General features: G+C 34.0%; 1 protein-coding gene and 1 pseudogene across 3 annotated transcripts in view; one reads left to right on the top strand and one right to left on the bottom strand.

Moving 5' to 3' along the window:
- Positions 1 to 24,474, top strand: part of ASXL2 (additional sex combs like 2, transcriptional regulator) — a 106,109-nt gene that overhangs the window by 10,095 nt on the left and 71,540 nt on the right. For 2 of the 3 annotated variants that reach the window (XM_015588183.2, XM_006910290.3), the window contains exon 2: positions 20,838 to 20,920. The exons of the other annotated variant lie outside the window; for it this stretch is intronic. In XM_015588183.2, the coding sequence (XP_015443669.1) occupies positions 20,838 to 20,920 (83 nt within the window). The remainder of the gene's footprint in view (positions 1 to 20,837; positions 20,921 to 24,474) is intronic. 3 annotated transcript variants of the gene reach the window in all.
- LOC112478552 lies at positions 3,042 to 3,160 on the bottom strand (annotated as a pseudogene).

The following is a 24,474-nucleotide window of genomic DNA, read 5'->3' as shown; positions in this document are numbered from 1 at the left end:
GATTTCACATTTTATATTGGCCTTGCATTCCTGGGGGGGTGGGAATCTCACTTGGTTGTGGTATATTATACTTTTTATATATTGTTGGAATTGCTAATAGTTCATTGGATGTTCACAGTTATGTTCGGAGAAATAGTACTCTGTAGTTTTCTTGTACTGTCTGTGTCTGAGTTTTGATACTAGGATAATGCTGACTTCATAAAAATGAGTTGGGAAGTCTTCCTTTTCTATTTCCTGAAAGATTACAGTCAGTCCTCATTATTCATGGGTTCAGTATTTGTGAATTCACCTACTTGCTAAAATTTACTCTTAACCCCAAATCAATACTCATGACAGTTTTGTAATCATTTATGGACACGTGCAGAGTGGCAAAAAATTTGAGTCACCCGATGTAGACATTCCCAGCTGAGGTTTCTGTTGAGGGGTGAACAAGGCGATGCTCTGCCTTGTTTCAGTTCTCATAGTGAAAACATGTCCTTTTTTGTGCTCTATTTAGTGCTATGGTTTTTGCATTTTTGTGTTCTTAGTGGTCTCACTGTTCAAAATGCCCCCCAAGTGTGGTGCCGAAGTGCTGTCTAGTATTCTTAGTGCAAGAAAGCTGTGATGTGCCTTATGAAGAGAATACCTGTGTTCAGTGAACTTTGACTAGACATGAGTGACATTGCTATTGGCCATGAACTCAATTTTAATGAATTATTATGTATCAAATATCTTTAAATAGAAACACATAAAAACAAGGTTGTATATTGATCAGTTGACAATAATATGACCAGAGGCTTGCAGGAACCTAACTCTATATTTCCTCTAAAAGCAATGATTCAGTATTTGCTAATTTAGTGTTCATGATGACTTTATAGAATGTAACTGTTGTGAATAGTGAGAATTGACTATATGTAGAACTGGTTTTACTTCTTTAAATGTTTGATAGAATCCACCAGTGAAACATTTGGGGCTTGGAGATTTCTTTTGTGTAAGCTTTTAAACTATGAATTCAACTTCTTGTATAGTTATAGAACTATTCAGTTTATCTGTGTTCTCTTGGGTAAGTTTTAGTAGTTTGTGGTTTTCCAGGAATTGATGTTTGTAGAGTTTGTAGTATTTCTTTATTTGAGGACTCTGTAATGATAGCCCTTCTTTATTCCGATATTGGTCATTTGGTAATCTTTTCTTTTTTTTCCTTTGTCTCTCCTGTTAGAAGTTTTTCAAATTTATTCATCTATTGAAGGAACCAGCTTTTGGTTTTGTTAATTTTTATTTTTCTGTTTTTAGTCTCATTGATATTTACTCTTTTTCTTTATTATTATTAACTGTCACTCTCCATTTTTCTTTCATCCCCTACCCTCTGGTAATCATTAATCTATTTTCTGTATCTATGGATTTGCTTATTCAGGACAGTTCATATAAATGGAATCATAAAGTACGTGGCCTTTTGTGTTCGTCTTCTTTTATGTAGCGTAATGTTTTCAGAGTTCATCCTTATTGTAGCATGTATCCTTTTTATGGCTGAATAATATTCCATTGCATAGACATACCACCTTTTATTTATCTGTTCATCAACTGATAGACATTTTGGGTAGCTTCTACTTTTTGGCTATTGTGAATAATGCTGCCATAAACATTTCGTGTACAACTTTTGTATCATATGTGTTTTCAATTCTCTTTGGTTTATATCTCGGAGTGGAAATGCTAGGTCTTATGTTAACTCTACATTTAACTTTTTAAGGAATTGCCAAACTGCCATAACAGCTGTACAGTTGTACATTCCATAGCTTAGGTGTTAGCCAAGGAATTCATAAGCAGCTTTAAGGAATTGCTTTCCTGAGTTCTTCCATCTGTAGCATAGTGTTTCCCCCCAATCCCATAAGAAAGCACAACAAAATCCATTGTTTGACTATTTTTCTTTTGAATTTGCACAGGATACTTTTAATAACGAAGAATATTTCAGACTAACAGTCAACATCATAATAATGAAACACAGAGACAAATATATGAAAAAATTAGACATATAACAAGAAAACTTGCTATTGCTACTTTTATTCAGCATCGTTTTAGAAGTCGTAGCCAGTGTAATTCTGCATGAAAAATGAAGTATATACATTAAAGGAAGAGAAAAATTATTGCTGCTTGCATATATTGTGGTTGCTTATTTAGAAATCCTAAAAGAAGCAACTAAAAACCTGTTAGAGATTGAGGTAAGATTTCAGAAAGGTGATAAAGTATAAAAATGTCAGTAGAGTTCTTATGTACCAATAATTAACAAAATATAATGAAAAATATAAAATTCTAGGAATAAGTTGAATAAGAAATGTTCAGGATCTAGATGAAGAAAACTATAAAATACCTGAAAAGGACAGGGGAAAGACTTGAAAAATTGAGGAGAGCCAATTTGTATACCTGGGTGGGAAGAATCAATATGATAAAGATTTCCTTTCTTGTCAAGTAAATTTATAAATTTAAAGCAATTCCACTTTGGCAAAACAAATCAAAAGTTCATCTGGGTTAGACTAAAAATACATTTTATTTTATTTTTAAATTTAAAAAATACATTTTAAAAAAGAAGTGTGACTTGTTTAAAAAAGGCATAACATTACTAGATATTAAAATGTATTGCAAAGATAATAGTGATTAAAGCAATATGGCACTGATGTGTGGGACTAGACAAGACTGGTGAATAGTGTAGATGTGAAAGTCCAGAGACAATCAAATATATTGAAGAATTTAGTATACAGGTAGTGTTGAGAAACCTACTTATCTTAAGGAAAAAAAAAATATCCTTGCTTCATATCCTATACCAAAACAACTTACAGAAGGTTTGACATTTTTAATGTTATAAAAATGAAGCCATAGAACTATAAGGTGAATATTTGCCTTGTGCTAGGGGGACAGTAGGTATAGGGTTGTACAAATGTGTATGTTTACAATTCATATAATAGGTGCTTGTGGCAAAAACCCAGACACTTAAGGGCAAAAATGTCAGACACTTCTGCATCAACTCTCTTTCCAGAGGTAAACACTGGTAATGGAATTTTTTTTTTTTTTAACGCCGACAGCACCCGGTATTCCTAGGTGGTCTCCCATCCACGTACTAACCAGGCCCGGCCCTGCTTAGCTTCCGAGATCAGACAAGATTGGACATGTTCAGGGTGGCATGGCCGTAGACTGGTAATGGTCTTTAAGATATATGGGTAGGGAGTTAAACTATATGTCTAAATCTGCAACTTGCATTTTTCACTTAATGTGTGACTATCTTTGCATATGTTCACATAGAGCACTACATTGTTCTTTTACTTCACAATTTCAGTTTCAATAAAAAAAAAATTAAAACACAGCAAAGTTGAAGGAATTTTGTAGAAAATACCCATCACCTAGATTTTGCCACTAACAGTTAACTATCTATCTATCCACATGGCTCTTTCAAAAAAATTGTGGTAAAATACATATAACAAAATTTATCATCTTAATTATTTTTAAATGTACAGTTCAGTGGTGTTAAGTATATGCATATTGTTGTGCAACCAATCTCTAGAACTTTTTCATTTTGCAAAACTGAACCTCTGTATGGATTAAACATCTTCCCACCTCTCACCCTGCCCCAGGCAACCACCATTCTACTTTCTATTTCTGTGAGTTTGGACTACTCTAGATATCTCATATAAGTGAAAGCATACAATGTTTATAATTTCAATTTTACTTACCATAATTTCCATAAGTTCATTTGTGTTGTAGCATGTGTCAGAATTTACTTTTCAAAGCTGAATAATATTCCATTATATGTATATACCACATTTTGTTTATCCATTCTTCTGTCAGTGGACACTTGATTGGGACACTTTGGCTATTTGGTAATGCTCCTATGAGCCTGGGTGTACACATATCTTTTTGAGACCCTGCTTTTGATTCTTTTGGATCTATAACCAGAAGTGATATTGCTGGATCATACAATAACTCTATTTTTAATTTTTTAGGAACCACCATACTATTTCCCATAGCTGGCACATCATTTTACGTCTCCATCAACAGTGCACAGGGTTCCAAGTTTCTCTACATCCTCGACAACACTTACTTTCCTTTCCTCCTCCCTCCCTTCCTCCCTCCCTCTCTCCCTCCCTCCCTCCCTTCCTTCCTTCCTTCCTGTAGAGCCATCCTTGTACACATGAAGTGATATTTCATTGTGTTTTTTTAAAATAAATTTATTTATTTAAATTAGTTTCAAGTATACAGTACATTGGTTAAACATCTATAATGTTCATAAAACGATCCCCCCAATTGCTTCCTCCCTTCCCTGCCCCTCCACTTAGCCATCATGTTAATGCTGACTGCATTCCCTCTGCTACACTCCCCATCCCATGCCCAACTATCAACTACTAATTTGTACTTCTTTAACCCTTCACCCCATTCTCCCAGCCCCACTCCCTTCTGTCTGTCATCAAATTGTCCACTATATTTGTGAGTCTGTTTCTGATTAGTTTTTCTTTGTGTTCTTTAGATACCACAGATAAGTGAAATCATATGGCATTTATCTTTCTCTTTCTGACTTATAGTACTCAGCATAATAACCTCTAGGTCCTATGTCATTGCAGATGGTAGGATTTCATTTTTTTAATGGCTGAGTAATATTCCATTGTATATATGAACCATGATTTCTTTATCCAATTGTCTGTTGATGGGCATTTTGAGTTGCTTTAATTGTGGTTTTGATTTGCATTTCCATAATTATTAGTGATATTGAGCATCTTTTCATATGCTTGTTGGCTGTTTGTATATCTTCTTGAGAGAAATGTCTATTCAAGTCCTTTGCCCATGTTCAAATTGAGTCACTTGGCTTTTAGTTGAGTTGTAAAAGTTCTTTATGTACTCTGGATATTCATCTCTTAACAGATACATGATTTACAAATATTTTCTCTCATTCTGTACGTTGCCTTTTTTACTGCATTGAATGTGTTACTTGATGCAGAAAAGTTTTAAATTTTGATGCAGCTCAATTTGTCTTTTTACTTTTGTTGCCCGTGCTTTTGGTGTCCACATTGCTCTTTTTGACGGTGGCATAGTCTACTGGTTATTTAACAATCTATTTTACTACTTATTGGAATTTAGGCCATTTCCAGTTGCAAACATGGCTTCAGTAAATATTGTACATATTTATGTCCTTGTAAGAACGTAGTCATAGAATTGATTTTTATATTGGAATTGCTGGGTCAAAAATGTATCCATCTAAGAGTGCCAAATTGTGCTTCAAAAAGAGTTGTATCATTTTACAGCAGTGGATGACAGTATTTGCTTCCTACACCCTGTCGAATACTGGACTTTTAGTTATTTTCACCTTGCCAATTCAGTAGGTGAAAAAATCTGGTTTTGATTTTGATTCTATATTTATGGTTATGTGGCTGTAGTTGAACATCTTTTTAGATGTTTATTGACCACTTGTATTTTTATTTCTCTGTATCCTTTGCCAGTTCTTTATTTTGAATTGTTATTTTTCTCACTGAGTTATACCTTTTTCTGTGTGGTATGTTTTTTCAGTTTTCTTCTAGCTTTTCTTTAGTGTTTGCCATGGATGTGCATGTACATACATGCCATACTGAGATTTTCATTTTTATGTAGTCATATTTGGTAATATTTTTCTTCACATTGCTTTGGGTTTTGTGTCATTCTTTGGAAAATATACTTGACAAAGGATAAGATTTGACTGCATACAAATGAAAAAACTTCTGGGTCAAAATAATATTTGTACATGATAAAAATGTAGCGAAGGTAAAAAGGAAAAATATAACTCACAGTCCTACCACCCAGTGGCAACTACTGCTGATATTTCAGCATAATTTCTTTCCAGTTTTTTTTCTCCTATTTAGTCTTGCTTTAGTTTGTGGAGAGTCATTAGTATGTAACATGGTCACTGACCTTGAGAATAATACTCTATTTAGTGATTGTGGAGGAATGGATGCCCTTTTTTGTTTGAACTCTAGTGCAGTTCACTAAACCTCCTGTCAGCAAGTAGGGATTTAGGAAGGGCAGAAGTTAAAGTAGGGAGTAACTGGTATTAGAAGCTTATCATGGTGATGTTCGGCAAACTGTGCATATACAGTGACTTCAAGTTGTATTTTCTTTTCCTTCCTTTTGTTGTGCAGCTTTCCCTCACTATTTAGTAAAGTTCTCTTTTTGCAGTGTCTGCAAGTTTTTTTTTCTTTTTAAACTTTGCGAGGGCAAGAAAATAATATTTTAATCTACTTTTGAACTGGAGCTTTAAATAGAAATCATTCTATCTTTGGGGGGGCTATTGTGGTGGCAGTATTAATCACAGTGAGAAAACACTTGAGTTTTCTCCTGAAAGAAAAGTGAAATCCACGATATCTAAGGTGAGATTTAGTTATCTGTTCTCTTTAGAAGGTTTCCTTCTAGTTCTCTTATGATTAAAACCTTGACTGTTTTGAAATGCACGAATAAGTGCATTTCACTGTGTGGAAACTAAAATAACTAGGAATGGGAAAAAAAAATGTTCAATTAACTGCTGAAACTGTCCATTTTAAGTACCTAAGGTAATTGAGAAGGAAGGGTATCATTGAGAATGTGAGCTGACTTCTTGGAAGAGGTGAGATTTTGTCTGAGTTTGGTTCTTGTGAGTAAGGTTGTAGAAGTCAGATTCAGTTTGACATCTGGGAAACTGTAGTGTTAAGACAGTTGCCTTGTTCTGGTAGCGTGAAGGCATTGCTTAGGCTGGTTTCTGGAAATATTTTGTCAAATATAGTTCAGTAGTTTAAAAAGTGGAAATAAAATAGCGTGACTTTTTTTTCTAGTATGGTTAAAAGCTTTTTGTGACTAAGTTGGCTCTAATTACTGCCAGTCTATTCACCAAAATTAGCTTTACTGTTATAAACTTATGTTGTTTCGATTTAGAATACAGTTGAACTTGAAAAACTTGAGTTTGAACTGCACAGGCCCACTTATATGTGGATTTTATTTTAGTAAATACAGTTGGCCCTTCGTATCTTGCATTTTCTATCTGTGGTTTCAACTAACCATGGATTGAAGACTTCTCATTCCCAACCACAGTTTCCCAACTATGGATTCCCAACTGCAGGTTGAAAATACTGTTTTCCATCCGTGGTTGGTTGAATCTGCAGCTGCTAAGGGTTTACCTTTGTTTGACTTTAGGGTATTAGAAAGCTATTGCTTTCAGTCTTACATCATTCAAATTTAAGTCCAGTAGTTGCTGGGACGAAAAACGTCTTTCACCTGTGATTTTGCATCTTCATCCTTAGTTTGACTCTTCTACTCATTTCTAAACCAATTACTGTGGTCAAGAGGTTGGAAAGTGCTAATGAGTTTTATACTGGATTGCCGTTGTTGGTTCCCACTGTATTGATTGAGAATGGAAGAGGCGGTGGATCTCCAAAAGAAAATCAGGGCCTTTTGATCAGAAGAATTTCGAATGGTAGGTAAGTTGCCAAAAACACAAATCTACCTTAGGCATCGTAGGGTCTGTAGACCCACAGAAACTAACCATAAAAATTATAATTTTTTTCTGAGAAGAATCTTCATAGCTGTCATCAGACTCTCAAGGGGGTCTACCCCCATAAAAAGGTTAAGTCTAGATATGGGTCTAGGGAGAAAAGGGCATTTTAATTCAGGATAGGTGCATTACCAAAGGCATACCTGAGAATCAGTTTTGAGAGATATTGGAGTTGAATTAGTGGAATTGATTCTGTGAAGATATATTGAGCATAGAAGAGTATACATTTGGATGTTTTAGATGACTTGTTTTAAACTGTAGAAGATACTCAGTTGTAGAAATCCATTAAATGTGATTAAAAAATCAAGTAGTTTAAGAGAAACACATCTACAAATAAAATTTCTTCCTTTCTCCCCATAATTATACCTTTCATTTACTTCTCTTGCCTATAGATAGTATAGTTGTGATTTCCTTCTTGCTTCAAGATTTTTTCAGTGTAGGGATTAAAAACAATTTTAAAGACTTATTTTTTGTAACTTATGGTTTATTGCATTATAATTAGAACATAAGTTTGAACTCTATGGTTTTCATAATTATTGAGGTTTCCTAATAGACAATTTTCTAACCATTCCATTAGTGTGACTGGGAAAAACATGGAATTTTTTTGAAAAGTTTAAAGTTTGATATATATTTGAAATCAACTTTACTGATTTTATTATTCATATAGTCTTATTTCTGTATTGTAATCCTAAATGCAAATTGTAATGGAGGGAAGGTTGGGATGAGATATACCCTAACTTTAATTAGGATCTATGATTGCTACACCGATTTTATTTTTTTAGTGTGTGGTATATAGCCCATTTTATTTTATGGGAACTTTTTATCAGGAATGGCCCAACAACTCAAGAATTTGGAACCTATTTTTTAGGTTAGATATAGAATCCTTTCTCTTTTTTTTTTTTGAAATTTTTTCGTGATAGTAACGTATTACATTTGTAGAGTGGCACTACCAGCATAGGTTTCCTGCTCCCATTCCTTCTTCTTTGTTTACTGGACCCAGTATGAAATCTTGATCTTCCAGTGTGGACAAGAGTAGGGCAAATTAGAAGGTTATATAAGACAAATGAAAACTGTATGTTTTGAGCCTATGGAAATGTTTTAAGGAAATATCTCAATAAGTAGGTCCTTTAACTTTTTCGTTAAGGATTAAGCATTTACTTTTGTGTACTGTGGACAGTTTTCCCTGTCTCTCCCTTGATTATCTGGATAATGTGCATTTTGGAAAGTTTAAACACAAAAGCATAAAGAAGTAGGAAAAAAAATTATAATTTTGCCAGGAGTATTCTTAGTCATTTTGGAGTCAAAGTTTTCTTTTGGATATGTTGAAAGCTGTGGATCTTCTCTCTGGAAAAAGATACAAACACTAAATACTTACATAATTCCTAAAGTGTTCATGGAATACTGAGGCTGTTGTGTTTCCTTTGGGCCTACACTGTAAGTTAATAACTCTGATCTAAGGTAATACCATCAACATTTTTACATTTATTTCTAATTCTTCTATCTGGTTATTTTTTTATGTAATTGAAATCTTATTGTTTATTCATTCAATTTTGCATGTGGCTTTTGTATGTCATAAGCATTTCCTCATCATTGAAAACTCTGCTTAAAGATATCTTTAATGACAACGCAGTGTATCATTGTTTTAAACTTAGGGGTTTATTGGGTTCCTCCTGTTTCAGGTCTTGTCTCATGGGAGGACCTTTGGTTTCTGCTTTGCTTTTGAACTAAAGATCTCTTTGAGAGAGTAAATTGATTTATTATCTTAATATTGAGAATTTTGATTGTTTATTTTTATAACTTACAAATACTGTAGAGAACACCTTTGTGCCAATATCTCGTATGTATTTGTTATTTTGCTTTTATGGATTGCTGGAAGAAAAGTTGTTGGGTAAGAGGATGTCAGTCTTTGAAAGGCCCGTAAAGTTTCTTGTTGCCAAATTGCTTTCCAGAAAGGTATATCCATTTACTGTCCCAGCCGTGTAGTATATGAGTCCTGTTTTACTGAATCCTTGAAGGATTGACTATTACTGCTTTTGAAAATTTTTGCTTTTTGTTAGATGACAGATAGACTTTCAGGTATACAATGGGGTGGAGAAGTTACATCAGATACAGAGAGCAGCATGAGCAAAGGTAGGATGTTGGCAGTATGAATGTGTTATAGGACACTGAGACTCTTATAGTTTATTCTTTACACAGCTAGTGTTGCATATTAAGCCTACTCTTGTTACCATGCCTGGCAACTTGTCACACAGTTCTTAGCTTAAATGTTGGGTAGTTACTGAGGCCTGACTACTCAGAATTGTCTCTCCTCATTCACTGTCAACTGTATCACCCTGTTTTATCTTCTTTATAGCACTTACCACTATCTGAAAAATTTTTTTGCTTACATATTTATTGTCCGCTTCTACCATTAGGATGCTAACTTCTCCAAAAGCAGGGACCTGCTATATATTGTCCGCTATTTCTTGGCATCCTATTTTTACTTTTGTTTGATGGATACAATGGATGCAATATCTTTTTTCCTAAGGATTTATTATTTTTGTGAGGAGAGAACTTGATTCTTTTTGCTCCTCACCCGCCTTTCCTTACCCCCCACCCTATCTGTTGGATATCACTTCACTGCCTCCGTTGTTTTGGCCATTTCAGGTATTAAAACAGTCTCAAATCTTAGATTTGAATAAGTTGAGTTTAATACAGATTCTAACTTCTATCCTACTCCATTTTCAAATTTTTTTTTTTCTCTTAATTTGTACTTGCTTTTGAATTTTAGGAAGTGTGTTTGATTTTTCGACTATGCCTTCATTTTGCTTTAATTTCTTTAAAAATCAACTTACTGAGGTAACACCAAATTTATTGAGGTATATTTTCCGTATAATACAGTGCATGTATTTTAAATGTACAGCTGAATTCATTTTGACAAATGTATACACCTGTGTAACAACCACCCTAGTCAAGGTATAGAACATTTCTGTCTTTTCACAAAGTTCCTTTGCAGATTTGACAAAGCTTATTAGGTGGTTTATAAGCATTTTATTATTTTGTAGTTTCTTCAGTATTTGAAATATTGCATTATTTTTGTGGGAAGAATTAAATGTTCTTTACTTTCATTTCCATAGTTCTTTATATCTTTTTCAGTATTTCTTCTCATTACAGTTGTCGTTCTCTCCCTTCCTCCACTCTCTCTACCGTTGTTGTGAACTACTTCAGGGCTTGTTTCTTATTCATCTTTGTATCCCCCATATTTTTGCACTTCAGAAGCACTTAGTAAGTGTTAAAGTAAGAGTTGATTTTAAGAGTAGCGTGGATATGTAACATGGAGAGGCAGTATAGCATAATGCTTAGGAGCAAAGAATCTTGTTTTCTGTCACTTATTAGCTGATGTAACCTTGGTCAAGTGACTTATTTTCTCTGTACCTCAGTTTTCACATCTGAAATAATGCCATAATACTATCTACCTCATAGGTTTATTGTAAATATTAAATGAGCTAATATATGTAAAACACTTAAAACAGTAGCTGGCACTTAAATGCTAGATAAATATTAACTTATTATTCTTCAGAGTTTTGGGAAAATTAGGTTTTGAGAACTTTTGTTGTTGTGCTTCCACTGGGGAGTGTGCATAACCTCTGGACTTCTTGGATAATCAGCTAAAAAGAATCTAGCTAGGAATGAACTATATCAGACTGACTTGTTAGAGCTGGTCAGAACTGAGGTAAAACTACCCCTGGGCTTACGAAGCCAGCCTCTCTAATCTCTGGTTTTCTGTAGCTACCTCCCTGTATAGATTTGTTTTTAAATATTCTTGCTTCTTACAATCAAGTTTCTGCCCTTGAATCTACAAACTTATTTACAATTGCATTCATCTTTCATCTTTTTTGTTTACAAAAAAAAAAAAAAAGCCATTTTTACTGTTGTGTAAAGCATGTGTTCCTAATTTCATCAGCCAACTATCACATGTTTTAGACCTACCATAGATAGGCACTAGGGATACTAGATGAACAAGAACAAGCCCTCCTGGAGCTTATGTACCAGTGGGCAGGAGAGATGATTTAAAATGCAATTATAATACATACAGTGTGATAAGCACTACTGGGGTTGTATAGAGTGCTGCTGTAGAGGCATAATTATTTTTAAAACCATGAGAGGATGAACTGCCCAAGGAGAGTAGAAATTGAGACAAAGAGAATCCGGAGGAAGATCAACATTAAACGATTGTAGAGAATGAATAGTTGCTGGTGGAGAGATAGGAGAGAAACAAGGAGTCTGGTGTCACAGAAGCTGAACAGAGGAGTGCATCTCAGGACAGGGTAGTGATCAACAGATACTGCTAAGCAGCCAGGTAAGGTCCTTTTCCCTCTTTCTTTTTCAAATATTTGGCTGTACATTTCTTTTATATATTATATGTATAAATTCTCTGTATTCCTTGTTATTATGTTTACCTCCTGAACTTACACAGTGAGTGTGTGTATAGTGAGCTTGGTAGGTGATGGATACTGTATCCTCTGAATTAATTTTCGTTCTCAGTGTCAAATGAGCACAAGTTCGGATAATGAGGGATTTGTCAAACTATCTAAATCTGTTTGCCTCTCATGTTGGGATGGAGAGAGCTGGGATAGCTAGGGATACTTCTGTGTCCAGTGAAAGTTGTTCAAGTCCATATGACAAAAGTTATTCCTTGACTCCATATTTTCTTCACTGTTTTAGGAGGAGTTGTTTTAACTCCCTGTTGCCACCTCTGGACCTCCCATTGAGTGCTAAACCCCCTCAAGTTTGAGTTCTTCCCTCCGGATTAAATGGAATCTGAACTCGTAAAACTAAGAGCTTCTTGTTGCTAAATACTGTAGATTTTGAAGTTATCTTCAACTTCTAGGCAGGTTTTGACATTGTCGACTACTTCATTCTTCTTAGGATGCTTTTGTCTGTTTTGAGGAACCATGGTCTTCTGATTTTTTTTCAGTTTCTCTGGCCACTCCTTAGTTTATTTGCTAATTTTCCTTCTCTGATTCTTAAACTTTGTATATTGGTTCTTTAGGCTCTCACCACTTCTCATTCTGCATATTTCCTGGTGGGGGGGCAGTAAATACACCATATCACACTGAAATAAATCTAGAAAGGTTACTGTGTTTTATCTGTATATTTTAAATGTAAAATAAAATCTAGGTTACACAAAATTTAGGCTTTACATATCTGTGCATATTTGGAATGAACTTATAAGTGCAGCAGTAATTAAAATACTGCTGTTATTTAGGATAGAGTCAAACTCAAATCTTACGGGCTATCTAGAGTTTTGAGTGCTCAAAGTATAATTTTTATGTCCTTTTTATTATCTGGATGTGAGAATCTATAAAGAGATATATTAAGCACGATTTAAAAACAATTGATTTTGTCATGCTTTAATTCCATGTAGTGTTGATTTTAATTCTTCTGAGCAGTTACTCAGATTGTCATAAAGTAGTTTCTGAACGTTGTGTTATGTAGCTCCATGAACAGTTCCAGTGGAATATTTTGTTTGACAAAGACTGCCCTCCTGTGGTTAAACTAAGCTAAATGTTTTATAAAACTATAGTCTTCACTGACGTGAAACCTGTGGTAAAATAATGTAATAGGAATGCAATACAGTAATAGTATTGTAATAGTAATGTAATAGAACATAGTATTTTTGCTCAGAAATATATGTGGCCATTTCTTTTTTCTCTCCCATTTTTCCCTCTTGGATTTCTCTAGTGTATCTGCATTTTTCTCATTCTGTCTATGCACATTTTCTTGTTAAAAGTTAATGAATTAAAAGAGTCAAGTGAAAATGAAAAGATGGAAAAAATATTAAGCTATTGAAGGGAGGGAAGCTACACTTAAATGTAAACATGGTAAAAGAAATCAAAAGAAAAGGCCAATCAGTTATAATACATGAAATTAATAAAAACCTCTATGGAAAAACAACAGTAATGAAAAAGATGAATAAACTGGAAAAGTGTTTGCAGTAAATGTGACAGTTAAAGTTTTGATATATTTTACATGAAAAATAGAGCCCATATAAGTGGTATATTAATAAGTGGACAATGGTCATGAATAACCAGTTTACAAGCAAGGAAATACAGTAAAGCACAAAAATATATTGCAATCCATAATGGTATTCGCGATATTTCTAATGATACTTCAAATAAACCATAAAACCAGCTTCACCTTTAGAGCATACTGGTATAAGCAACTAATTTTGAAAATTAGGTCAGAATCAAGTTATTTTTTTACTATATGAACTGTGTGTACTTTAGGTAACCAAATAGTACATAGAGAAAAGCATTTCTTTTTAGGATTTTAGCTTATAAATACAAGAAGGAATGATAAGGCTATCACTATGCGGGGACAACATCTGTCCCCCTGATCCATCTTAGCACCTCAGAAAAAGAAACCACAAGATATTTTGTGTGTTCTGATGTTGTGTAATAGGAAGTATATAACAGTGCCTGTGAAGTGTTCTTGCTAAAATAAAATCTGAATCTGAGCAATCCTTTAGATGTTCTGATTTTCAGGAAATATGAGGGACAGTGCGCCATACAATTAGCAAAATATACAATGTGCAGTCTACTTGGCTTCTTCAGCACATAAACTGGAAGAAAAAAGGGAGAAATCCATAGGTTAAAAGAGACTTTAAGTTTTGTGTTAACCAAATGTGATATGTATGGGTCTTCTCTGGATACTGATTTGAACAAACCAACTGTTAAAAAAATTTGTCTAAATAATTTGATATTAAGGAATTATAGTTACTTTCTGAGGCGTAAAAGATATTTTTGTTTTTTTAAAAAATGAGACTATCCTTTTTTAGATATATACTAAAATATGGATGAAATGTTTGAGATTCGCTTCACAATGATATATTTTGAGATGAAGGAGTTGTTACAGGTATAGATGAAACAAGATAAACCTTGTGTTGATAATTGTTGAGTGTAGTGTTCTACTTTATATATGTTTTAAAATTTCTATTATAAAAAGTTAAAAAATAGAGTACTTCAGTTTTTAATTAAAACATTTCTCCCTGACACTAAATGATTTATACTTCTGAATATCAAGAATCTTCCCAGACTCTGCCAGGATCTTGTTTTTTCAATTTTACATTCTTGCTCATTATCAAAGACAGAGCCAGGAACCCACCTTTTAAGATATTGATTGAATTATAGACTTAAGCAGAGGATGACATTTTCATTAAGCTAATTTTGTCACCTTTCAAAATAGACCTGTGAGAAAAATGCCTCTGTCTAATTTTTATGCTTGATGGTCCCATCCTCATCTTAATCAAAATAGCAAATGACATTTCTGCCGTCTTGTTAGTTTTTCTGCCTCAGTAATAAGTAATAACCTATCCATCATTCATCAGAGGTATGGTTTTCATCATTCCAAAGCATATTTTGTTAACAAAAGAAAATTTTTTTCCTTATTGAACTCTCTGCTTTCTAGAAAGCTTTATTTCTAGCATCTTTAGCCTGGGGAAGTAAGAGTTCTGCCATTGAAGTTCAGGCTGTGCTTTATAACTGCTCTGAGTCTTATTTTCTTTCCTGGTAAAACAGATACAACTAATCCTATGCTCTGCTCATAGGAAGATATGTGTTTAATGTTTTTTGTGAGCTCAGGTTTTTTTAAAAGTAGGTATACCAGCCTTTTGTGTTCTTTTTGACCATCTTTTATGTGTATATCTCTATAGAAAAGCTCTTTTTTTTTTGCTATAGCCATTGGTACAGCCATTATGGAGAACAGTATGGAGGTTCCTCGAAAAATTAAAAATAGTACTACCATAAAATCCAGCAATCCCACTTCTGGGTATATATATGAAGGAAAAGAAGTTACTATCTTGGAGAGATACCTGGATCCCTGTGTTCATTGCAGCGTTATTCACAATAGCCAAAACATGGGGACAACTTAAGTGTCTGACAACAGATGATTGGATAAAGAAAATTGCTGTGTATATATATATATATATATATGCAGTGGAATATTATTCAGCTGTAAAAAGAAGGAAATCTGCCATATACAACAACATGGATGGACCTTGAAGGCATTGTGCCAAGTGAAATTAGTCAGAAAGACAAAATCTGTGCATTATCTCATTTATATGTGGAATCATTGGGGAGTGAGGAAAATGCAGAGATGGTCAAAGAATACAAAGTAGCAGTTACAAGATGTATAAGTTCTGAGCTCTAATGTACAGCATGGTCAGTACTGTATTGTATAATTGAAATATGCTGAGAGTTTAGACCTTAAATGTTCTTAACCATACACACACAGAGAAGGTAACTATGTGAGGCAATGAATATGTTAACTAACTTTAATGTGGCAGTTAATTAATATATACCTATACCATATCATTATATTGTACACCTTAAACTTATGCAATATTTGTCAATTGTATCTCAGTAAAGCTGAGGAAGAAAAACCAGGCTAAGTGTATAAAGGGTATAAGGAGTATGTGTGTGTGCGTGCATGCTAGGCACATGTTGGTGCTTATGAGTGAGTATATTTTAGAGTGGTCAGGAGTATCTGAAAAAACGAAGGGAGAGAGTCAAGTGCATTGCAGGAGGAGGGAGCAGGTGCAAAGGCACTAAGTTAGGAATGAATTTATGTTTGAGGAATGACAATCTAATGTGAGAAAAGTGAAATACAGAGTTTCATGTAGAATCTTTTAAGCTGTATGAAGGAATTCAGATTTTATTTTATGTTTAGATAATTTTTAAAAAAGTAATAGGGCCCTTACCAGAGGAATAATGTAATTTACGTCTTAAGAAGGTCACTTAACTGCCATGTGAATAGACAGGTGAGTCATATTAGTAGGTATATAGATTTGGCTATGTATAGCAGTTTTTTAAATGATTTGAGAAGTTTATTTCTCTTTCGTGCAACAGTCTGGAGGTGTAGTTAATCCACCATTCTTAGGGTTTGTCATTTTTTTTTTTTGTATGGTTCAGAATGGCTTGTCATTTTTCTATTTTCAAAACAGTAGGGTAGAAGAAGGGCCAAAGAGGGACATGCCCCTGCCCTGGGTTGTTGGAAATATCATTTCCCTCTCACATTCTGTTGTCCATAACTTGCATTGCTGACCTAGTTTTGAGGGGAGCCGAGAGAGATCACCTTGCCCTGCCACAAGTCATATTCCCTTTTCTTTTATATATATTTATTTTATTTATATTTTTATTTCATTTATATTATTGCTATATGATATTCAATTATTTAGATACCAGTTTCTTTAATATCCTTTTATTGGATAAGTAGACTCTGAACTTTTTTCTTTATTGACTAACGTAATGAATGTTTTCTTATATTCTCAATAGTTTAAGTACTAGATTATGTGTACATATCCATTTCATGGTGTTCATTTATTATTGCTATGTTTATGCTATCCAAATTAGCACAGGAAAAAAGTACTGAAATAGGATTTTTGTATTTGGTTATTAGTAAACTCAAACATTCTATTTTATTTTTTCATAAGTTTTTATTATGGGATTATTGAATATGTACACAAAAGTAGACAATAATATAATGAATATCTTTGTACCCATCATCCAGCTTCTGTAATTATCAACTTTTAACCAATTTTGCTATACTCAAACCCCATCCACATTTTCTCCTGTATAATTTTGAAGCAAATCCCACACATCATATAATTTCATCTAAATATTTCAGTATGCAAATGCTCTTTCATATGGTTATTATCCAGTTGCATTAACTCTTTTACGAACGATCTGTTCACATCTGTGGCATTTTTTCCTTTATTTTCAATAATTTTACACATTGTTAGCATATTGTCCACATATAAAGGGGCATAAACAAAGGCCCAGTTTTCTATTTGGGCCTTAAGTTGGATAACGATAATAAGTTAAATTTTGGAAATGTTAAGTTTGAGATGCTTATGGAACACTCAGTGGGGTTGATATTAAAAGGCAGTTATATGCAGACTGCACTGCTCCTTTCATTTATCAAAATAAGGGAGATTGGTGAAGGCTTGGGAATGGATGATGACATTCAGGGAGACTTGGTAGAATGAAAAGCAAAAACTGCAAATCGATGCTTGTAAAATGTTTAAGGAATGGGCAAAGAAAAAGACATCCACAAAGAAGATGAAGAAGAAACATTTTGGGGAAAAAAAGTCTGAAGAGAGCAATGCCTAATGGGGGAAAGGTTAATTAACATTGTCACATTTAGCAGAGAGCTCAAGGAATGTGATAAACAAATATGTTTGTTGGATTTTATGATTAAGCAAATGAGAAAACATATTTTTTCTTTAATAGACACAGAACACAGTACTAGTGTAAGATAGACCTGAGTTTGAATTCTGGCTGCCACTTATCTTGATCTGTTATGTTTGAGAATTTACTAACTGAGCATTAGTTATACTACTTTTTAAGTAGGGGTAGTAATGTTTGTAAGACACTGCTGAGACATTTAGCTGGTAGAATGTATAGTACTTGTTTGTATTTTCATAAGTGGTAGTTGCTGATATCACATTGTGGTACTTCAGAGGCTGATCCAGGGTATCTGACTTAAATGATTTCTCTTGCACAAGTCCTGTATCTGTTGCTACTGACTTGCAATACTAATTAATATTAATGTGATAGTATAGTATAGATTTAAAGAATTGATTCAATTTTAGCTTTCATTGGCATATTTTAATTGCCAATTTTTTTAAAATGGTGAGACTGGAAAGTGATTTAGGTATAAGTTTCTGCCTAAAATTTTTATCTTAAAAATGGAGGAAACCAGAATCGACTTAAAAGAAGTCATTTTAAAGCACTTCTGCTACTCACAGATACTCTTAGTTTTTCTTTATCTGAGAACGTCTTCATTTCACCTTCATTCTTGACGGATATTTTTGCGAGATAGGAATTTTGAATTAATAACCCCTTTCTTTCAGCACCTTCACATGTGCTCTCACTGCTTCTGCCTTCCATGATTTCTGATGAGAAATCCAGTCACTTTAATTGTTTTTCTCCTAAGTGGAACATTGTTTTTCCTTGCCTGCTTTCAAGATTTTTTTGTTGTTAGTTTTTAGTAGTTGGCTGTGACATATCTGGGTATGGATTTCTTCGACTTTATGTAATTTAAGATTCATTGACCTTCCTGAAATTGTAAGTGTATGTCTTTCACCAAATTTGGGAAGTTTTATGCTGTTTCTTCAAATATGTTTTCTCTGCTCTCCTCCTTCTCTCCTTTTGGGACTTTGATGACATGAATGTTAGACCTTTTGATATTGTACCATTGGCTCTGTTCATTTATTTATTTTTTCTATAATTTTTCTCTGTTCATAGATTGAATAATTTCTGTCATCTTATCTTCAAGTTCACTTACTCTTTCCTCTGTTATCTCTATTTGCAGTTGTGCTCCTCTAGGGAGTTTTGGGTTTCATTTTGGTTATTGTATTTTTTTAAATAAACTTATTTATTTAAATTAGTTTCAAGTATACAGTACATTGGTTAGACAGCTATATTGTTCATAAAATGATCCCCCAATTGCTCCCTCTCTCCACGGCCCTCCACGTAGCCATCATATTAATGCTGACTGCATTCCCTCTGCAATGTTCCCCATCCCCGTGTCCAGCTGTCAACTCCTAATTTGTACTTCTTTAACCCTTCACCCCGTTCTTCCAGCCCCCAGCTACCCTCCCGTCTGTTGGTTATTGTATTTTTAGTCCTAAAATTTTATTTTGTTTCTCATGTGTGCACACGCACATGCACGCGTGCACACGCACATGCACGCGTGCTCACACACACACAATCTTGTTTCTATGCTGAAACTCTTATCTATTTTTTTCAAGAATATTCTTCCTGACTTCTTGAAGCATGGTTATAATAGCTGCTTTAAAATTTTGTTTGATAATTCCAACATCTGTGTCATCTTGGGTTTGCTGTGTGTAGGTTATCTTTTCCCTTGTGAGTTGTTGAAATTTTCCTTGTTCTTCATATGTCAAGTTATTTTGGATTGTGTATTAGTAATTTTGATGTTATATTATGATACTGTGTATTGTTTAAATCCTATGGGGAATGTTAATTTTTTTTTTTTTTTTGAGGGATGAGAGGATTTTTTTTTAAAGCAGGCATTTGACCTCGGTAGGTTCATGTCAAATTTCTACCTACCTCTACAATAAAATTCCAATGTCTAGTTTTCAGTCTTTGTAGAACTGTTCTGATGTGGTCCGTATGTGCGCCACCTAGTGGTTAATTTGGGAACCTGATAGAGGTAGTATCTTTATATGCATAGCTCTGGAGTGACTCTAGGAGTGTTTATAGAACTTCATGGTATCACTTTCTTGAGCTTTTTAATTTGTAAGTTCCTTAACACTTTCTGACTTCTAGAGACTCTTCTTCCTGTCTTGTGACTAGACAACTGAGGTTGCTATTTCTTTGTTTTGCCGCATACTTCCGCAACCGCATCTGCCTTTGTTGCCAAGCAACAGGATGGTAGAGAAAGAATATAAGCCGTGAGGATTCTCTTCACACTCAAGCGCCCAGAATGGTTCCACTTTCTTGGAGTTTTATGTCCCTCCTAGCCGTTGCTGGTATCATCACTGCCACAGCTTCTACTTTTGGATTGCATGGGGACAGGGGCCAAGGAAAGGGGGGAAAAATCCAGAGGATCCCCTGCCCCCTTTACTGCTCTTCAGACCAAAAACGAGAAGACTTTTCTTGGAGCCATTTCTGTCTGCACTTAGTGTGCAGTTCCGAGTTTGGACTGCAGTTGAGTCTAGGCTGAGTGGTCCCAGAGGAAGTAAAACTAAGAAACTCACTGCAGGGTTAGTGGTACTTCTAGATATGGTTTCCTCTCTCAAGCCACCTGCTACCATTTTCAGAGTCCTCAGATAGCTGCTCCATGCATTCCGTTCAGATTTTTAGTTGTACATATTCAGTGGGAGGACAGGCTAAACTGTGCTTATTAATTAATTTGTTTTGGTTAAGAATTTTTGATCATCCATGCTGTACTAGGCTTTGCTGGAAATGTGAAGATGGATAATGTGTAAGGTGCTTACAGGAGGTCCACAAGTAGACATGTGATATAGGTAGGGGTGAAGGCAGAAAATAAACATAATTTCATATTATGCATTAATAATGAATAATTGAGTTATTAATCTAATCCTTTTTGATCTATTTCTGCTTCAGGATTTGACTTGTTTATGACTAAAGGAGGGAAGATCCTGTTTATATTCCATTATTTTTTTTTTACTTTTTATCCCAAAATATAAGGAATGAAAAGTCTCTGGATATATATGTGCTGGATGAAATTAATACATACTTATAATAAGACTAAAAACTTAAAATAAGAAGAAATAATTTATTATTATATACTTGTTTCTCAGGTCTTAGAAAAATACCCCAATACACCCATGAGTCATAAAGAAATTCTTCAAGTTATCCAGAGAGAAGGACTAAAAGAAATCAGGTGAGTTATTTAAATATTATTAGTAATAATTATAATACTTGATTAGAGTATTTTATAGTATATAGCAGTATACTTTAGTCCCAGGGATTAATTATTTAGTAATAACTGCATTGTTAATTTTTGATTTATTCAGTTGTCAGGTTTTTGGATTTTTTAGTCATAGCACAGTTACAAACCCAAAAATGTTTAAAAAAATTCTTAGATGGTAGCTATTTCCACACCCATGCACTTTAATTCTTAGGAAGGCCTGGAGCCATCTTCAAGCCTTTATCTATCAATTCAGGCTTTTGGTTTAATAACCTTAGTCATTAGCAGATAAAAACTACTCTAGTGCAGGAAGAGTGCTAGAGGTAGACAGTCTAGGAAGAAATAACCTTGGCCAAAAAGAACAAAATGGGAAAGATATATAAAGAGTATATATTTCAAATAACAGTTTTATTATGTTCAAATACAGCACTTTGGGGTCAACTAATATAGGACCAAAGGCAAAACACCCTTTAATTTCTAAGAACCTTATTATATTACAATAGCACGCACACTGTTCATAATCAAGACTCTTTGTCATCAAGAAATGTTAAAATTATGTTCAGTGTGTGTTAAGGCAGAAGTCTGAGAGTCTACATTAGAGATATTTTTATTAAGAAAAAGGTTGCGGTGCTTGCAAACTGCTATTAGTTGTTCTTAACCAGGGGTAGTATTGTATAACACCCTTAGGGAAAGTGTTCAGAATTTGGGGGGCTATTTTTGATTGTCACAGTGACTGGAAAGGAGAGAGCATGGTGGCATTTAATGGGCAGGTAACAAGGATGCTCAGTGTCTTGCATTGTTCTGAACAGTTCTTCACATTGAAGGATTGTTCATTTCAGATGTCAGTAGTCTTCCTATGAGAAATAGTGAACTATGCTGATATATTTGTAAATGGACCAGAATACATTTTTTTGATAACTGGCTATTGCATGTTCTAGATTTTAATTCTCATTTTCTTTTCTTTAACATGAAATTCAATTTGAGATTTTTTTATTGGTATTTCTTTGCTAAGTTTTAAAAATTTTGTTCTGATTTGTGGCCAGATGTCAGTAGGCTGGGAATATATTAGGTTTGCTTTATTAATATAAGGCAATGAAGTATAAATTAGTGTATCTCACTTTACATAATGTACATCCCTGAAAATTTGTGTGAACATTCGTAAATTAAAACATTAAAATACATTTGAAGAATTAGCTTTTAAACATTTTTTGTAAATTCTATAAAAAATTTATCAATGACATTCTCAATTTTTCTTTGAATTAGATTGCATTTATTAGCTTAAAATTAAGGCACAATACCCATTTAATCACAGATCAATTGTATAAGGCGTTAGTGATTGTTGTGACTCTGAGGAACAAATTCTGCTAAGGTTTTCTAATATCATTTTATTAATACCGTTGGGTCTTATAGAATAGGAATGAGCTAGAGATTTCATAAAATTAGACTTGATATACACTAGGGAAATAGGCCAGGAAATCTTTTATGTCGAGATAAGACTCCATCCATCCCTTAGGTCAAAATGCTAATTGCGCAGGGTCACCCAGCTCTAACATAGTAAGGCTATGTGAGTTTAAACTTGTCATCATTTCTAGTGAGCAGGCAAGGACAGTAAATAAAGATTAGTAAATAAAGAACAGAAAAAAGAAGAGGAACTTATTTTAAAAAGTAGGGAGATGGTAGAATCATGAAAAATAGCTTCTGGCTTCTCTCAGTGACAGCAGTTTATAAGTCCTTGTTCTTGGTTAAACTCTTGTTGTTGCGGTGATGCCATTATGTGACCACAAAGCAGTTTTTCAAAGTTGCCAGTGACTTATATTTTGTCAACTCCATGGGACGTTTAGTTCATGCCTCTCTTACTTCTCAGCATTATTTAACACAGCTGACTGTTTTCTTCTTGAAACTCTTTTGTTACCTGAAGTGCCAATAAACACTCCTGCTTTCCTTCCTTCCTCTTTAAGCTTTCCTTCTCAGTTTTTTTGCTCATTACCCTCTCTCCAGCTAAAGTACATTTTTGTTCATTCTCATATCATTTTTAGTTTTTTCCCAAATATGTAGGGAAGCTACTTCCCACCTCAGCCTCTTTGTACATGCTGACCCTTTAGCAAGGAATGTGCTTTCCCTTACTTAACTCTTATTTTTCAGGTGTCAGTTCGAATATGTCTTTGTCAGTGAACGTTGACTGACTTTCTGGTCTAGGTCACATTTTCCTTTTTTAGTTTATTATAGTGTTCTGTGTTCTTTCTTCATAGCTCTTGAGATTTAAAATTATTTATTTTTGTGATCTTAAAAAAGTCATATAACTTCTCTGTCACTTACATTAAACTAGCTCCATGAGGTCAGTGACACTTTGCTCTTCTCCCACTTACCCTGTAGTGGTTGGCACATAACAAATATTGAAAACCTACTTGTTAATGTATGAAGTGTCAGTGGTCGGAACTTCACATTCACATGTACTTATAGCTTATCTTCGTGCTGCTGTGTTGTGTCAGATGATAGTCTTAAAATCTTTGAAGTTTTAGACAGATTATAGAATGAAGTAGGTACTGTGTTTATTGAAGAATGTGCTGCTTCTTGCAGTTTTATTTTTCTCAGTCCTCTCGATACATGGATTTCAGCTCTTTTTCTCTTTGTAGTTTTCCCTCTGCTTCCCCATTTTGAAGAATCTCACTTAATTTTGATTATTCTATATTATATTGTTTTATTTTACACTTTATTTAAGTTGAAGCAGCTCAAATGTCCATCAGCAGATGAGTGGATAAATAAAATTTGGTATATACATTCAATGGAACATTATTCAGCCTTAAAAATGAAATTCTGATATGTGCTTCATTTTGTGAACCTTAAAAACATGCCAAGTGAAATAAGCCAGACACAAAAGGACAAATATTATACAGTTCCACCTAGATGAGATACTTAGAATAGGCAAACTTATAGAGATAGAAAGTGGAATAGAAGTTACCAGGGGCTGAGAGTAGAGGAGACTATGGAGTTGTTGTTTAATTGGTACAGAATTTTTGGGAGGATGATAAAAAAAGTTCTGGAAATGGATAGTGGTAATGCTTGCACATTTTGAATGTACCTAATGCCACTGAATTGTGCACTTAAAAATGGTTAAAATGGTAACCTGTATGTTATGTATATTTTACCACAACCAACTAATAAAAAGATATTAAAAACAAATTGATTGGCTGAGAAAGATTGAGAATACTAGTCCCTTTAAAAAGTTAGGTGAGATTGAAGATCATTTACCCAAAGTATGGAATTCCGAATGAATTAACTAGAAACATGTATTCTTTTAAAAAATATTATAAGATTTAAATTAAATACTCTTTTAGAACAATATTTTAGAAAACAGAGAAAAAAAGGTCCTCAGATTTTTCCTCTGACAATAACTTATGATTTTGTGTATTCTGTTATGTTTTTCTTTTTATTTACATCTAAGTGCACCCATTTTGAAGATAGTTTAGAGTTTCCCATAGAAGTCATAAAGAAGAAAGAAAGAAGATACAGATTGTGTCAGGTGAAAG

Source organism: Pteropus alecto, unplaced genomic scaffold (assembly GCF_000325575.1).
Source record: "Pteropus alecto unplaced genomic scaffold, ASM32557v1 scaffold61, whole genome shotgun sequence".
NCBI classification, from domain to species: domain Eukaryota; kingdom Metazoa; phylum Chordata; class Mammalia; order Chiroptera; family Pteropodidae; genus Pteropus; species Pteropus alecto.
This window is presented reverse-complemented; position numbering and strand designations above follow the sequence as displayed.